This window comes from Henckelia pumila, chromosome 2 (assembly GCF_033568475.1).
Source record: "Henckelia pumila isolate YLH828 chromosome 2, ASM3356847v2, whole genome shotgun sequence".
NCBI lineage: Eukaryota > Viridiplantae > Streptophyta > Magnoliopsida > Lamiales > Gesneriaceae > Henckelia > Henckelia pumila.
In genome coordinates, this window is record NC_133121.1 from 178,746,461 (window position 1) to 178,764,439 (window position 17,979).

The 17,979-nt window shown below is 33.2% G+C and overlaps 1 protein-coding gene across 1 annotated transcript; it reads right to left on the bottom strand.

Annotated features, from left to right (window-relative positions):
• Window positions 1–1,128: 1,128 nt before the first annotated feature.
• On the bottom strand, window positions 1,129–14,642 carry LOC140880893 (branched-chain-amino-acid aminotransferase-like protein 1). Its single transcript, XM_073285749.1, has 19 exons — window positions 14,415–14,642; window positions 13,240–13,338; window positions 12,619–12,690; window positions 10,476–10,568; window positions 10,077–10,214; window positions 9,199–9,257; window positions 7,961–8,063; window positions 7,035–7,211; window positions 6,811–6,911; window positions 5,524–5,578; window positions 5,267–5,353; window positions 4,368–4,419; window positions 4,197–4,282; window positions 3,777–3,830; window positions 3,608–3,691; window positions 3,101–3,172; window positions 2,532–2,612; window positions 1,978–2,013; window positions 1,129–1,554 (listed from the first exon to the last, which is right to left on the bottom strand). The coding sequence occupies exons 1-19, from the start codon at window positions 14,502–14,504 to the stop codon at window positions 1,426–1,428; spliced, it is 1,668 nt and encodes a 555-aa protein (XP_073141850.1). The 5' UTR covers window positions 14,505–14,642; the 3' UTR covers window positions 1,129–1,425.
• Window positions 14,643–17,979: the final 3,337 nt, after the last annotated feature.

Consider the following 17,979-nt stretch of genomic DNA (forward strand, 5'->3'; position numbering starts at 1 on the left):
TTGGACTCAAAACAATATTTGATTTCCTTTTGGAATTGAAATATTTGAACTAAATTAACTTTTTCTATAACACGAGCTTTAATATTTTAATGTTGTACTATAATTATAAAATGATGCTACATATACACAAAACATTACACGTTGGATTACACGTTGCACTTGAATTTACATAAATATCCTTGATGTATTTTGGAAATAGTTTTTTTCAAATAAAATGGAGGGATAATTTTGTAATTTCATGTGCATTGTGTAACCCGATGTGTAACTCAATGTGTACATGTAGTCTATGACCGCACTTTTAACTACATAGCGTTTTACATCGGTTTTATAACCCCAATTAACTACGTTTTTCCACCGTAGTCTTTCAGCGTTTTTGTTATAGTGCGGGTTACGAGCTTGTATCGGTTGGACTCAAAACAATATTTGATTTCCTTTTGGAATTGAAATATTTGAACTAAATTAACTTTTTCTATAACACGAGCTTTAAAATTTTAATGTTGTACTATAATTATAAAATGATGCTACATATACACAAAACATTACACGTTGGATTACACGTTGCACTTGAATTTACATAAATATCCTTGATGTATTTTGGAAATAGTTTTTTTCAAATAAAATGAAGGGATAATTTTGTAATTTCATGTGCATTGTGTAACCCGATGTGTAACTCAATGTGTACATGTAATCTATAACCACACTTTTAACTACATAGCGTTTAACAACCCCAATTAACTACGTTTTTCCACCGTAGTCTTTCAGCGTTTTTGTTATAGTGCGGTTACGAGCTTGTATCGATTGGACTCAAAACAATATTTGATTTCCTTTTGGAATTGAAATATTTTAACTAAATTAACTTTTTCTATAACACGAGCTTTAATATTTTAATGTTGTACTATAATTATAAAATGATGCTACATATACACAAAACATTACACGTTGGATTACACGTTGCACTTGAATTTACATAAATATCCTTGATGTATTTTGGAAATAGTTTTTTTCAAATAAAATGGAGGGATATTGTAACTTCATGTGCATTATGTAACCCGGTGTGTAACTCAATGTGTACATGTAACATTTTCTATTATAATAACTTATAAGTTGTTTTTAAAAAAATTTGACCAAACGAAATTATTGAACAGGTAAACTCAAAACAATTTATGAATTATCAATACAAGAGTTAATTAACATAAACTTCATATTCCACTTCTCTTATCTAAATAGCAATTTGATAATCATTTCACAGACCATATATATATCTGATCTCGAGTTCTTGTTTACTTTCAAGCGACAGGTTCGAAGCTTTCAATTCATCAACAGTTATTTGGACAAAGCGTCAGGAGGAAGAATCGAACGAGTCACCGTCTTCAATCCTAGTGACCTTGTCATATTTTCGCACAGTTCTCATCGTCGAACTTCCTTTCAAGGCTTTTGATAAGTGGGTATAGGGACACCTGAATCTGCAGTCAACTTTTTATAAGCATTTTGCAATCTTTGAGTCACAGGACCCACTTCACCATCACCAACGGTGCGGCCATCGATTTGAATAACCTACCATGATCAGGAACAATATGTTAACTTGTTCATGCATGATCATATGAAATCTAGCATCGAAATACAGGCGGAACTTTTAATTTTACTTGGATGAATGAGGTATAATTGATTCAAATAATATCAGCGATGGGTAATAAATTCTTGAATGGACATGGTCAAGTTTTGATTGTCACTATGTAATTTTTATGAGTTTTTCCTGGTTATCTTCACTGCCGACAACATTGCCGTCATGATCATGACTGCCTTCATCTTAAATAATACCGATGATGTTAAAGATGATGAAGATGATAAAGCATAATTTTAGTAACAGTATTCAAATTGTTTGTTTTTAGTATTCTGCAGAAGTGCATTGAAATGAATCCTAGCCATGTCCACGGTAAATCAAAATCATTCAGACGAGTATCACAATGAAGGACTTACCGGAGTAAGTTCTCCCATGGATCCTGTAGTGAATACCTGCAGTACAACTGTTGCATAAATACATATGTTTGCAACAAAAGGAGGACAAACAATAACTAGCTAGATGAGTGACTTGTGTCACTATTTCTTATGAAGAATGAGAAAGATGAATAAATTGTAAAAACATGCAAATACCCAGAAACTTCGGTTACCAAACAAAAACTGTAAAAACATGTATCTCTACGAGGAGAAAGCATGAACACTTCCCTTCCTGAAACAAAACATAACTTGAAACTATGCCTAGTCATATCCATTTTTGACTGTAGACAATCAACTGTGAACTTCTTGAAACTATGCCTAGTCATTCGGTGTGCTACGTAATTTTGATGGTTTATTGAATTTGAATTATTGGGAGGCCTTAGCCCAGTCTCCTCCCATGTACGTTTCTTTTTAGGGTTCAATAAAGTAGGCTTTGCTTTTAGAAAAACTGGCATACAAACTGTCGAACAGTATCTACTAGATACTTAGTGACACTACAAAACTTCACTGCTAAGATTAAAATAGAGAAATTATACCTCATCTGCTGTGTGGAACTCTGATAAACTAATTCGCCGCTCCACCAAATCCAAGTTTTCATTGACCGCAAGGTCCATGACCTGCATAATACATCTTTTTTTTTCATAATGTATATCAAAGCTGAAAAATTTCTCATCAAACTGCAAGAAGTGTCACTTATATTGAGCATGGACTGCAAGTCGTCGTGATGCAGATGGAAACATCCAAAAACTTCTTGTTTCTCAAATAAGAAACCACATTCAGATAAGAAAATAATCTCAGGTCTTGATAAAATACAGACTCGACTTTGAAGATACATTCTCAAATTTTATCAAAAGTTCAATCCTAATTTGATTTGTTCGCCCCATACTCACATGAAAAATTACGTTTGTGACAGAGAAGACATACAGTAATTTAAATTATTAATTGAGAAAAGCAACAACTATTGTAAGCCAGTCCAATTTTTCTTCACAAAGATCATCACGAAATTGAGGAAGATAAAAACTCGAGAAAAGATAAAGGTAAAAACTGTTGCTTCATGCACTTATGAACACCAAGAGACTTTTGGAACGGTATTTATGGATCTTACTGTTGCCCGTGTTATGCCAGGAAGACAATAATCAGCATGGGGAGTTGCTACGCGGCCTTTCTTGACCAGAAACTGTAAGAGTAGATAAATCATTTATCATTTAAATATTAAAAGGTGGTTTCAATACAAAATGCAAAATGCTAAAAATTTTGGAGCCTAAAAATCGGCCAACAAATTGGTGCAATGTATCTAAACCGAAACTCAACTAGATAAAAAGAAGCATAACATGCCAAGCAATGGAGTACAAGATTGTAATCAGACATCCCCAAAACCATCCTACCAACTCCTCCTGCCTCCTCATCTCATAAAGACTTCAAAAATCAGATTTCATACAATACAAGACACCTACCATGAGTATAATTATCAGCATTGAGTACCACAAAAAGGTGGTAAGGAAAAGAAACGAAGAGCAAACAAATTCATTCATCAGAATCCATTACGTTGATATTTCATTGATAGCAACTTAAACAGGAGATTGCACACTTCAGCCCAGTGCACGAAACTCACTATGTTCGTTGCATTAGTTTCTGACACATAGCCATCTTTGTCAAGCATGATGGCGTCACCGGCATCTGCATTATTCCCTTCTATCTGCAAAAAGTCAAGAACTTCACGCTCAAAATGCTCAAACGAATCCTACCAAGTCGACTTTTTAAAGATGAGTATGGTAATTTACCTTAGCAAGAATGTTGTTGAGAAGGTTATTGTGGTGAATTTTGGAGTCTAAATTCTGCGCCAAAAAATTTTACACGTCATGTGGTAAAAGCTATCACCAATTTAACAATACATTCGTAGAACTCCTGAACATCATATTGATCAGCAAGTTTCAATCCAATGAATGGGGATGATAAATTTTACTCCAAACTCATACATCAGCCACTGAACCACATTACGTTGTCGATGGATCATAGCACATGGTAAACATCATAACAGGTTAAGTTTGTACATAGAATAGTTTACATTATCACACATGATGATGTCCTAAATCTGAAAAAAAATAAAAAAATCAAGAAAAATGCAAAAATGAAATGAAGAAAAGGATGAGGTAGTTTTGCAATATCAAAGCAAACAGTGAAAGTATGACTTAAGACCTTACATTTGGTGAATTACGGCGTGTGGTTGCTGTCACCAAAGTTATACCCCTTGAATTGTCATATACTGGAGGCTTCCATTCAGCAAGCACTGCAAAAGTACAGAATGAAACCAGTTGTACACGTACTCATTATGTTATACATTCAGACACAAAGGCCAACAATAAAAATACTACCTAATAAAGTACATCCAAGTAGGTTGAATTCTGGGCTCATTCCAGAAGTCACCTACAAAACAGAACAGAATTGGGGCTAATCGCATCAACGCCCCTAATGAATAATCAAAAAAGCAAAAAACCCCGTATCTAAAATTAATAGCATGTTAGACCCCGTGTTTTTTAAAAAATCAAGCATAAAACCCCAAAAGAGGATAAATGTGCCTGAATTTTATAGCATAGGGGTGAAATGTGTTTGATGTTTAAAAACATGAATGATTTATTAGCATATTAATATTTTGTAGGAGCTTTTATGCCTTTTAGACTTTTCATAAAGGGGCCTAGTGCAATTAGCCCACAGAATTGATCCAACATTGACCAGAGTGAAAATCGAAAGAGTATTGTGTGAATGACCTTTATCTTCGTAAGCTAAGTCAAGTTCGACATGTTTCTGATTTAGGAAAACATTGTTCGCAAATGTTTTCCAAAATTTTCTGGAATTAAATTGAGTATGTGATGTATGTTTAAACAAGGTATTTTCTATCATGAATCATGCCAGAATATGTCGTGATTTCAAGGTCCAAAGATATCGGCCTTGAAAACATTAAGGTCTAAGGATATGTATGTTGAAAACATTCCTCATATGCTGTTAATACCTTGCTCTCGTTATCAAAAAAAATGTCTTTATGTTTCCTCATTCGCAGTTTCATCGATATCAATATGAAAAGAAGGTAGGAGAGAAATGGTGCACAAGTTACAGCTGAAAGTCTCCTATCAGACCATTGTTAATGGAAGTGAATCAATTGGAAGTGTTCTAATATTTGCATGTTTCACTCAAGGAGAAGTCGGGTTGAATCCAAATATCAAATCTTCCTTGTGCTACTTGGAGGAAACTAAAATAAGAAAAAACCTAGACATACCTTCTTCCCACGAGTCAAAGTCAGTCTAATATGTGCATTATTGAACATGCCATTCCTTATTAAAGTTTTAAAAATCGCTTCCTTCACCTGCAGGACAATGCGTGTTTAATTAGGCATAGAGAGCTGAATTCAACAACTATGTGCGTGCACCTAAAACAGAAGAATGCTAAAAAGATGAAGTTTCAACAACCATATTTTCATTATTTTTCGTCTTTTGATCAGCCATTATGTGCTCTACTACTCTTCTACAAGAATACCTGTTCACGAGTTGGTATATTGCTGAATGCTAGAGCTTTTGCCGAGTCAAACAACCTGAATTAGGAACATAGCAACAGAAATAATTAAATGACTCTATAAAACTTCATGTCGCTAGTATCAGGCTCAAAAAATAACTGATTCTTTTTTCAAAAAAATTAAGGTGCCTCCTCCCTAAAATCTGTTACCAATAGCCAACGCATCCAGATTAATAAAGCTTGTATCGCAGTCTCACCCCGTCAATAAAGCATTTTAATTGAGTACTACAAGACGACCTTCAAATTATGCTCACGAGAATAAGGGCCAGAACAGAATCCATTGAAGTTTTGTTAAATGAGGAACATTGTGTTTAAAATGGCGAAGTTTGTAGCATCTAAACCCGCACTGGTTGCACGCAAATGTCACAACAATAATGCACGGCCTTCTACCAACTTGTCCATGAGAATAAAAAAGTGGATATATCGGCTAGTACCCAATTTCTTGACATCTAAACCCAGGTGCTTCCATAAATCCAAACAAAATCTCACAACAGATCCATGATTTAGTAGCAATAACAATATTATGGGAATGAGTTAATTTGAACCAGGTATAGTGAGTGACGGGGTGGTATACCGTACCATGCCGTAACGAAAACCATATATCGTATACCGTACCGAAAATTATGGTATAAGAAAATATATACTTATATCATACAGAATCTTTCGGTATACCGAAATTTTCGGTATGTATAACTTGCACACCGATGACACCAAAATTTTGTGATATACCAAAATTTAGGTACGGTATCGATACATATTGTTTTATACCGAAAAAAAAAAGCCTTACATATGTTAAAATTTATAACTTTGTTATTTAAAAATATTATGTATTTCTTAAATTTATATATATTGTTTAGGTATATACTGACATTTCCAAATTACATACCGTTACCGTACCGAAAAGTTCGGTATCCTTAACATATCGTACCGAAATCTTCGGTATACTGAAAATTTCAGTAAATTCGGTATTTTCCGGTACAAATGGGCTCGGTATACCGAACATTTCAGTATTTTTTCTCACACTTGGTAGATTTTTTCACGGATACATATTTTATTCTACAATATCTTCCCACTTGATAACCTGGAATACTACCATCAGATAACAGTTGCACTATTAAAATGGATCACCAAAAAGGTAATAGCATAAATTCCATTATAGAGATTTCTACTTTAACTTGTTTACCTGTCTAAATGCCTATCCTCTTTAACTTGTTTACCTGTCTAAATGCCTATCCTCTTTAACTTGTTTACCTGTCTAAATGCTCCTCCAATTTGAATACCTTCCCATCATAAATTCGAAGACCCTCCCAAACTGCATCACCACCTTGGACAACTGAGTCAAACACTGAAACCTGAAGCATTGCATGACAAAGAAATAACATGAGTAATTTGGCACATCTAGAGTGAATTGAAGAGCTTCATACCTTGGTGATTATTGGAGAAAGTTAAATCTTTTCATATTCATAGCAACGTACCTTTGCACTTTCACGGGGCAATATCTCATCACCAACCCAAGCAAGTAGCTTCTCATTGGCAGGAACAGGAATTTTTGAAGCAAGGGGTGTTGTAGTGGTCTGCCTCACATAGCGCTTAAGCAAATTGTAGAAAGGTAAGCTTTGCTCCAGCAAGTTGTACAAAGATGGCGGAAATGGCTGAAAATGTAAATGAGGAGGTTAAACTTTTGTCCAGGTCCTCGTGAATTGTTCCTAGTGCGGGAGTGTGGCAAGTACAACCCAATCAAGTTTTCAATTGACAGTGCATGATGTAAGTGGGATTTTCAAAAAAGTGATTTTCATCATAACAAGTAGGGCACCTGATGCTGACCTTCATGTGGTACTCTATAATATATATACAGATTTCAACCAACAATTGTTAATTGAAAGCATTCAATGAACACAACATATTTGACAGCCCATTTGAGCATGAATGAGGAATAGATTTAAGAAAAGTGTCTCTAATAAAGATAAAAAAATATAATTGCACATGGGTCTAGCATCTATCTAGTGCTTCAATAGTATTGACGCCAGTCGCCAAGAAGGATTCTCAATTAGAAGCTCACTCATCAAGTTCATACTTCATTCCCACATAGCTTCCCCATAAAATATTTATAGGCATCAGTTTCCCACATTCCCTTGGGGAGCGATACCCCTATAAAACCCGAGGTTATCCATAAAAAATGGCAGCAAATTAGAAAACATAAAGTTTGATAGGATCCCACTGGACTAACATGGGCATGTTGTGCTTAAATAATCATGATGTTAGCTCCCCTATATCCTTAATATCCTTTCTTGAAGACAGAAGTATCTGTATTGACACACAATTCACATGGCTATACAGTAAAGTTTAGCACTAAAGTAACTATACCCCAACAAAATGAACATGTGAAGTGGCTTTCACTTACAGAAGAATACTTCCTTGGTCGTTCAAACCCTGTCGATCTATGCGTATTTTTGTACCAATAGGGTGCCCACATGCCATCGAATGGTTTTGGCCCGGATTCCCATCTGAAATTTCAAACAAACATACTTTAACTTAACCGAAATTTCAGGAAAGAAAAAATAGTGATGATCCCAGAGACGAGAAGATCCCCAGAGAATATTTCTATCTGGCAAAATGAAAGACAACAATATCAAACACAACAGCTTAATGGAAGGCAAATAATTATCACATGGCCAGAGAACAAGGTCAAGCTGGTCTCATCCATTGATGGTGAAAAAAGCATAATCATGGCTATCACTAGTTAGAATGATGTTAACATATGCTATTAGTTGGATGCTTGAATACTCAACAGACCATATGTGCAACTTGCACTGTTTCTAGTTACCTGTTCCCACTAACAATTAACTCTCAGACAGAAAAGGAATCCAAGGTACACTATAGACGATGTAATTGTAAAATAAAACTTCAGATCACTCGGTAGCTTGGGGTCCGTCTGGACTCCAAAAAATTTTTTGAAAAAAAATTGTTCTCTACGAGACACTACATAATTCCAATAGAGAAACATTAGGCAACTTGAAAAGTGTAAATAAGCTAAACGGAGAAGATACTTTCAAAAAATAAGATCTTTTTACAGCCTCAATGTCCTATCCAATCAGCAATTCTAGGAGATATAATTTTTCGTCAGCATGTGTAGTCTTTAATAGTATATCTAGTTTTCTGAAATAGCTTCTTTTCCCTTACATTAATGAGCTACATAGTGATCAATCACTTTGATTTACTCGGAAACAAAATGGCACATTTAAAGGTCAACACAGGGACATGGTGCACACGTATTTGCAACATTTGAAACACCGTTACATCCAGTTAGGGAACTAAAAAATGAAACAAATCAAACAGCGCCCTCAGCTGTAGGCAATATTTCATATTCTTATTATAATTGCATTTCTTCTCATGTGTACTTATGACATCATCTACAACTATTTTGTGTTCTATCTGTCATTCTGTACCTCTCTTGTTTTCTTCTCTCAACTAAAGGCTCGGCTATCACCATTCACCACAAAGCACATATTCTTCCTTAGAATTATTAATACAAGGCAGAAGTTTGTAAAATAAGAAGCTGCTTCTCAGGAAGACTTCAGACAGGAGGTTTTACATAGGTTGTATATATTATGATTACACTTGGGAATTATTTTGCCTTACTTGAGCATCGCAGCTTGAAATGGAATACAAAGATCATCACATAGGCCACGTAAAATAGGCTGCATGATGAAAAAAATGATCAATTATTCGAATAGCATCAAAAGGATTTTCATCTAACATCTTTTCAAGCACAAACTACAAAAACTGTGTCTTTGACAATATACAAACTACAGCAAACTCAAACCAAAAAGAATAGCCTCTCACTTATGTTCTCAAAGCCCAACACAATCTAAAAGCATCTCTCTCGACAATTCACAACAAATAGGGCTTCATGTCAACGTAGAACAAAAGCACAAACACACACAAAGTCAGAAGTTATATAGACGTTGATTACATAAAATATCTGAAATCAACTGGTAGAAGTGAAACAGATTAATGTTATCTAACCGGGAAAAAAGTAAAAACAATTTATTGCATTATCAAATCTGGTTTCCTCACTTTGGAGGATTTTAGTTTATTTACTCTTTAAAAAGTGAATGAAAGTTTGTGCAATGAAAACTTAACACAGAGATTATAAGAAAGGAGTGTGCTATTTCAAACAGATGTATGCCTTTCATCGATCAAACGAAATACAACAAAGAAAAGTACAAGTTTAAACTTTACAAAGATTATGGACCACACAGAAGTCAGCAAGAAGTAATTGCTATAAAAGTAGGAAATAAATTATATCATTATTTCACAAATAAAATATAGTTTGTCTTGATTATTATTATGATATTAGTCGTCTACATATGCATACGTGATTTAGCCCCTTACGTCCAGAATTGGAAATTGAAGAAAAACAACAAAGATAACTTAGAGAACTCTTTGAAACCTAAAAAAATTAATAAAAGTCTATGAACAAATACAATTTCATAATTTAGAGAACTCTTTGAAACCTCGGGATCTTCTCGAAGCAGATCTGAATCAATGATAAAAGGAGATTCCCCTCGATCACAGAGCTCGCTGCAAATGGAGACCATGATAGCATACCCCAAATCAATGAGTGATGGGGGAATTACCTTGTCATAGGATGTCTGATACAACATATCAAATGTAATCAATAAAATCATGATGCACATGATTGACAAGAAAAACCACCAACAGTTTGTTGCAAAATTTCTCACATCTTATTGAGCTTATTTATGGAAAAAGGTCTTTGTAAGTGATTTAATTGATAATGTGACTATCATTTATCCATTGGGAAGAATTATATGAATGTCGCATACAGATGCTAGGTCTGATAAATAAAAATTTAATTTAAAATAATAAATGAGTTCATTAAAAATCTAATTTACCAGCACATCAAGTGGATTTCTAATCAATAAAAAGTGCTTTCCTCTCTTCATCAACTCAGCTGGTAGACCAGGCAATCGCTGACTAGCAATGTGCTGCAAGGCGAGGAGAAAAATAAGATGTAATCAAATCATATGTGAATACCATGTTTTTACCTTAAATCCAAACCAATGCAATTTTTACATGTTCAATCTAGCCAAACACCCCAACAGTATGCTTTGTGCATGATCTTAATAATTGCCAAAATTCGATTCTGAAACAACATTCCAACTAGAAATTGATTTTTAATGAACTCATTTAATAAAATGATGTTATTCTATTTATTTTAGTGACTATTTTGTTCCAATGTGCATGCTATAGATGACCACCTCAACCAAATGTAGAAATTATTAGAAGAGGTGGCCATTTACTTTAGTATGGAATCAGGCTACAGACAAGGATCCACATTTGAGCCATGTTGACACCTCCATACATTTATGAGTATACATCCCATGCGGGGAACGTTAGAGATGATGCATAAAGAGCGGATTATGGATGACGGTTTTCCCAATTGTGCAAAAACAAAATCGACCTTTATATGATACTTTCTTCTAATTTGAAGTGACAATAATTTATTCCTCATTTTAACTATTATTCTCTCTCTTAATACCCCACGTGAATATCATTTTTACTTTTCATCAGTTGTGCTCAAGTCTTTAATTTTATCTCTTTAGCAATAATCTTTCTTTCTAACACACCTACTTCAACATCATTTGTAATCAATTTGCCTCAACAACTTCCCTCTACAATATAATTTTACCTTTTCTGGTTGCTCCTTATCTGGGCATGATTGTACCCAAAAAATGCAGTATAATCAGTTATTTAAAGTTTGCAGAACCCATATCCGGTAAAGAGTGAGATCAACAGTCAAAACTTTCTAGATCAAAATTTTAGTATTGGAAGTAAGTGTAATGACAAAAGCATTCAAGAAATTTAAGATATCTAACTGAATCAATGATGCCAAGCATTCTCAAAAATTTACCCCAAGTCTCAGAGCTCGTTCATTCTCAAAAGCTCTTAGTGTCTTAGAATATTATATTCAGAAAAGGTTATCTGCGAAGCTCGTTGGTGCTTGAGCTGAGTTAGAGGGAAAAATAAAATTTCTTGAGTGGTAGTTTAGCTGCTTGTACCAAAGATTGTCTCAAGTAAATCCTATAAGCTGTTAGCATGAGGATTAGATTGAGTAATTCCTGAGTGGTGTCAATCATAAAGCTATATGATTCTCTGATTTATTTACATACCGCATATTTTTTATTTGCAGTATTTTATCCAATACCAATGACTTGTCACACTCTTCAGTTTTATTAAGAATGTAGAATCACTACATCTCTGTTGCAACCAGCAAAAGATAAAGTATGAATGGATAATCGATTTTACATATTAAAAGTTTATCCAACCACCCTCTTCCAGGCATTTGGTTATCTAACATTGGCCAAGTTCAATTTGAAAAATGACCTTCTGCACTGTATTTCAATACACTTGGGGAGGTCATTTTTCAAAAAAACAGTTTGATTTGATCTAAATAACAAAATATCCCCCCTCTTCCCCATTTAGGCCCTCCTGCAATTGTTTCAATCTTAACAAAAATGTTCTGGTGTGCGAACACTATCTAATGTCAAATAAAGTATAACAAAGTTTCATAAATAGATCAAATACCAAAGAAGTGAAATAACTAGTCAAGGATGCAGATTAAAAAACACTCCAGTAGTTTAGCTACTTGTTCGTCAAGGAAAATAGAGGGAAGCGAGAAAGTGGAACGATGACAGCTCATAAAGCAAACTGCAATATTGACTGTCAAAGTACCAAATTCTTGCAACTGATAAAACAAAGTGTGATGATTTAAACTGAAGACGTGAATTTCACGTGACCAACCAGCATTAAAGAATATTACAAGAACTTTGATAAAGCAAAGTGCGATGATTTAAACTGAAGACGTGAATTTCATGTGACCAACCAGCATTAAAGAATATTACAAGAACTTTGATAAAGCAAAGTGCGATGATTTAAACTGAAGACGTGAATTTCATGTGACCAACCAGCATTAAAGAATATTACAAGAACTTTTTCACCTTGTAAATCAATCAAAAAAGAGTTAAGAACAATTACCTTGCAAAATCTATACTTCTTTTTCCCAGGACCATAAATGATCTCTCTCACGACCTTATTTCCATCTGATTCCTATTCATTCCAGGAAGTAATATTAAGATCTTTAAAAATGAAACTTAACACACACAAAATGCTTGTTAGTTCATGTATTTACTTCATCAAAATTTACAAGCAACAATAACAAATCCCCTTGAAGAAGTCTCCACTCATTTCGCTAAAATGCAAAAGGTAAAGAGGACGGAGATGAAAACAAGCACCAAGTGTGACCCCACCTTCACTTGTTACATCTGGCTCTAAGGCTCCCCATGGAAGCACTCAGAAATCCAGGGCCAATGCACTAATCATACCACAACTAACCCGTGCAATTATTTATGCAGATAAAAATGAGTTACATCACAAAAAGTAAGTTACAGGGACAAAGGTGTAGGCAATGAGATCAAAATAAGCTCACCCTCTATTTATCAATATCTATGTCGATTAGTACACGTAAAATAAAATACGCATTCTCACAAATGTAAAGCTCAGATAAATAGTTCTTTCCAGTTGCATATGATATATCGTTGAGCTCAAGTATCAGGCAGGAATATAATTTCAGATCAACGGTTATTCCAATCTATTTACCGATTTTGACAGGAGTTCTTCCCTGTAGGGCCTTGCAGCTCCTGTCACACGCAGATAATTTGGATAGAGGGGTTCATCAAGAACTTCCATGTCATCTCTCTGTATACTCAAAACAAATAACATCCTCATAACATTTAAAATAGGAAATTTTGGCAACTCAAAAAAAGAAGGTAAGTTTGGTGATGTTATAGCCAGCATTAGATAAATACAACACAAGCTGATATAGAGAAATAGTACATTTAGCCTTGAAAGGAACAATAGCAGGAGCCTATTATATTTAAAGTGTAATGATTGAAGCAAAAGCGTTATCTAGATAAGGCGAAATCCCACATTTCCACATCCCTTATTCTTTGCTTCACATGGGCACATCATGGTACCACTAAAAACCATCTCAGTGCTCCAAGTTTCAGACATTGATGGGGGCCTTCTTCCAATTCTCAAATTCAGCCACCAAGTGCCAGACAACCAGGAAATCCCCAAATTGGAGCATCATTAAAATGGCATTCCCGCAATGTCTAACAAGCAACCCAAAAGCATTCATGGGGTGCGGTGTGATTGATGTCCACAACTCTCTACTCAAATTCCAGTAACAGAATTTAGTTCAATTTTAAGTGAATTTTCTTCAATTCTTCGACCACTCCTTATTATTGCCTAAAATTAGAAATCAAGTAACAGCCATCGATTAAAGATTCACCATCCATGTTCCCATAAAATCAATCTAACTCCATGATTAAAATGGAGAAGATAATGCTGCTGTCACAATTAAACAAGATGCAGTGCTTCACCACTTACAGAGAAACCATAGTAGAGCGAAAACTGCATGAGTCAATTAAATGTTTCTTTGAGCTCCCTCATTGGTTTATTACATAATTATGCATATCTAGGCAAATGCAATCTATTCCATTCGCACAATAAACACCACTTAATAAAAAATGCAATTCGCCCCGATTGTTAGCTCATTTTACTAAAGTTTACCAACAATTTTCATCATCCACCGAACCCAAAATTGTGGATTCCTTCCTCCTGATAATTTTGTCAAATGATAAATGAATTTCCCTATAAAACAAACAACCCAACTCAAGGTTCCCCTTTTCCATCCCTAAATCCTGATCCGCTGTACCATCCCGCGGGGAAAAACAATCCATGCATGAATAAACACTGAATTGAAAAGTCACCTGGGCAAAAGAATACATGAGGCTTGTGCTGACAGACCTCGGCGTAGACCACATGTGGATCACCTCCACTTCTCCTCCTTCCTCCGCCATGCTTGATTCTCCCAAGCACCCAAAATCAAGAAACCCGCGCCGATACAATCGATGCTAGCCCAAAATTCATTTATTGAGTGGCATGAACTGGCATTTGCGTACTAATTATGAATTAAGAAATTTGTTTGCCACCTTCACGACGTCTCGTGAGACGTGTTTCTCTTATCACATTTTAATTATTTAATTTAATTTAATTTAATTTAATCAACATGTAATTAAAAATTTATTTAATCAACATGTAATTAAAAATTTATTAGTCCATAACTTGTAACTCATACATCAAGTCTTAAGTTTGGAACGAAGTTTCGGGATCAATACTAACAATCTTCTTCTTCCGACTGAACAAAAAAAAATGTATTAGCATAAGCAGTAGAGAAATGGTTTTAAATACATTTTCGGACCTATAAAATTTTCAAATGAATTTCCCATAAATTGGATATGCGTGAAAATTCATGTCTTGGTTTTAAAATGTGTGGGTCTATTTTGAGGTCCGTAATGGGTTGATCCAAACAAAAAATAATATTTTTTTTCTCATGGATTTGATCGAGTCGAATAAGATATTTGTCAAATTGATGTGACGGAAGCAACTGTTTAATTGATATTTTTATGTTTAAAAATAACCATTGGAATTTAAAAATCCAATAACATGTACAATCAGATTGACCAGGATCGAACAGGAATGAAATTGCACAAAGAGCCGCACTAGCTCGATCACAACAAATAAAGCTGTTGAAAAAATTGTTATTTTAAAATGGAATGCTATTTATCGAATTATTGTGAATTTATTCTTTCTAAATAAATATATATATATATATATATAATATATAGAAAATATTTTAATCTTTAGACTTTAGAGTATATGTATATAAAATGAAACATTGTAAAAGTTATGGAGTTATTTATTAGTCTATGTTATACACATTTCGTAAAAATAATATAAAATAACAGAAAAATCTTATTTTTAATACAAAATTTTAATATATGTTTCGTATATTATCCCATACTTTTTTTATAAAAAAGGGATGAAATATAAAAAAATAATAAAAACATCACTTCGTTAGAAATTTGTGAAATAAAAAATAAATTAAGATGTATTATTAATATTTCTATTTTATTTTATGTATTTTTCCTTATTTAAGAATATTTATAAATTTAATCATAATTTTTTGGATAACTAAATTCTTGATGATTTATTTTAGGAAGCAAGACCGCGTATAAAATTTTTAAAAAAAAACAATTAATTAGAAGGACACTACTATCCGTTTTCAATATAAAAATAAACCTTATATCCAATTTCAAAAAAATATAATATAATTTACAAAGTCAATGTCCTACATCAATAAATAACTTGGGACTCTTTGATCACAATGCATGAATAGTGGAACAACATGTAACCTAAACTCTTCGATCCACCATGAATAGTGGAATAAATATTATCAAAGGATTTGTGATATGATAGAATTAAAAGCTAAAATCATTATTCTTTGCCAAGTAATTAAACGTCATTGTTCAATGATAACACAACAACATACAAAACTTTAGCATATATATGATGTCTAAATTGCTACGTATCGGTGCATTTTTTACATTAAAAAATGAAATAACAAAATGCATCAATATGAAATGATCGATGACCCAAAAATATCAATAATACACTACTAACATTTAGTTAAACTATAACTTTTTGTAGACTACGATATCTCGATATTCTAGAATTCAAACTCAATCTCACTATATTGCTTTGACATGTCACAAGGACCAACATTGGAAATCACAAATTAATTGAGTGTGAACCAAAATTTAGATTTCTAAATGCTTTTTTCTTCATTTTTTTTAAGCTAAGATATATATATGGTTTTCTACAAAATACAAATATATAAATCGTAGTTCCAAGATTTCAAGCAAATTGCAATTTTTTTTATAAATTGTGTTGTATGTATTTTCTCCATTCATCGTTAGTAAAAGGTAATATCACCCAAAGTTAAAAACAAACATATAGAACTCGCATTCCAAAGATCATAAACCCGTAAAATTAAATTGTAATCTAAAATCTCTAACAAAAGTATTATCTTTACAAATCCATTATGTACTACTGATCTACAAAGAAAATACATAAGAAATAAACAATAAAAACGAGAATATGATTTTGTACTACATCTTATATGGTTTTGTACCACATAATGTATGATGTTGTATCACATTTTATGACTAAAAAGTTCAAATCAAAACATGTTTGCATTTGGGGATTTTTGAGCAAATTGCCCTTCTTTTTTACTATAATCCAAATAGTAGACTTTGGCAAGGCCCGTGCATAAAATTGAGTAATAGCATTTGGAGAAAAAGTGTGCTTGAAATAATAGCTCAAACAACAAATACTGTTTTTTTTTTAAAAAAAAAAAAATCTAATTGGTGAGCCCGATTCGATAACACTAAGAAGTCTTGGTTTATACAAAATTGATTAAAATAGTAAATAATTCACCATAAGAACGTGGAAATCAATCTTTTTCATATAAAATCCATTGAAACTATAACTAAAATATGATTGAAAGTTTTGTTGAGGAAAATTATTTCTTGCAATGATTTCTGTAGTAAATATTGTGTGTATATTGATGTAAATTATGTGGTGGATTACTGGATTACAGCTCGAATAACAGAAGAATTAAAAAAATAAAGTCAGGCGATCGATTATGTTTTCCTATTTGGTGTGAAAACACTATCAAAACAGAGGCCGGAAAAAAGAGAGAAAAAACAAATTCAAGTCATAAGTTTAAATCTACATTAAGTTTTCTGAAATGGAGATGTGATACTAAAAATTGTTAACTAAACTCAAAGCACGTTATCATTCTTTACTAAAAATATGAAATGAAAATTATTTTTAATAAATTTTGATAATCGTATAAACAAAACCTTAACTTATATTTTATGCATTTTTTTTTTTTGTTACTATATTTTATGCATTCTATAAAATAGTTGGCATTCAATCATATTTTTTTACTATAGATAGATAATTAAGATCATTCGGCTTGTCAACAGCCCAACAGGCATCCCACACTCATGAATAAACACCCATCGTTTGATCTGGCCGAAGTTGGAACTAAGAAGAAAAATTCTGGCCTAAATAAAGAAGAAGATGAAGTTCGATTGAAACATACTCTTACTAGTGTATTTTAATAATCACAACATTATTTATCTTATCAAATCTCGTCAGTCCAACTAAACGAATGCATAATATCCTTTCTTTGGGCAAACACAACTCAAGCATATAACAACTCAAACTCGAAATTCGATTAAGTTAATACACTCTAATTAGACGTATTTAAACACGAGCATCGTTCAAAGTTCCACGTTGTTAATCCATGGATAATTTATCTTATCCAATCTCATGTTTACTTGTACATATTATTTATCAATCTACTAATTATTTATCTTGCATCAATCAAATTTTGAATTTAAATTACAATATTACTTAAATAAT

Excerpts from the sequence above, each read along its gene's own strand:
- LOC140880893 (XM_073285749.1), bottom strand. The coding sequence starts at position 14,504 with ATGGCGGAGGAAGGAGGAGAAGTGGAGGTGATCCACATGTGGTCTACG. Across the intron at positions 10,569-12,618 it reads AGAAGTATAGATTTTGCAAG|CACATTGCTAGTCAGCGATT; the intron begins GTAATTGTTCTT and ends CTCGCCTTGCAG. Across the intron at positions 9,258-10,076 it reads TGCTTCGAGAAGATCCCGAG|CCTATTTTACGTGGCCTATG; the intron begins GTTTCAAAGAGT and ends TTCATCATGCAG.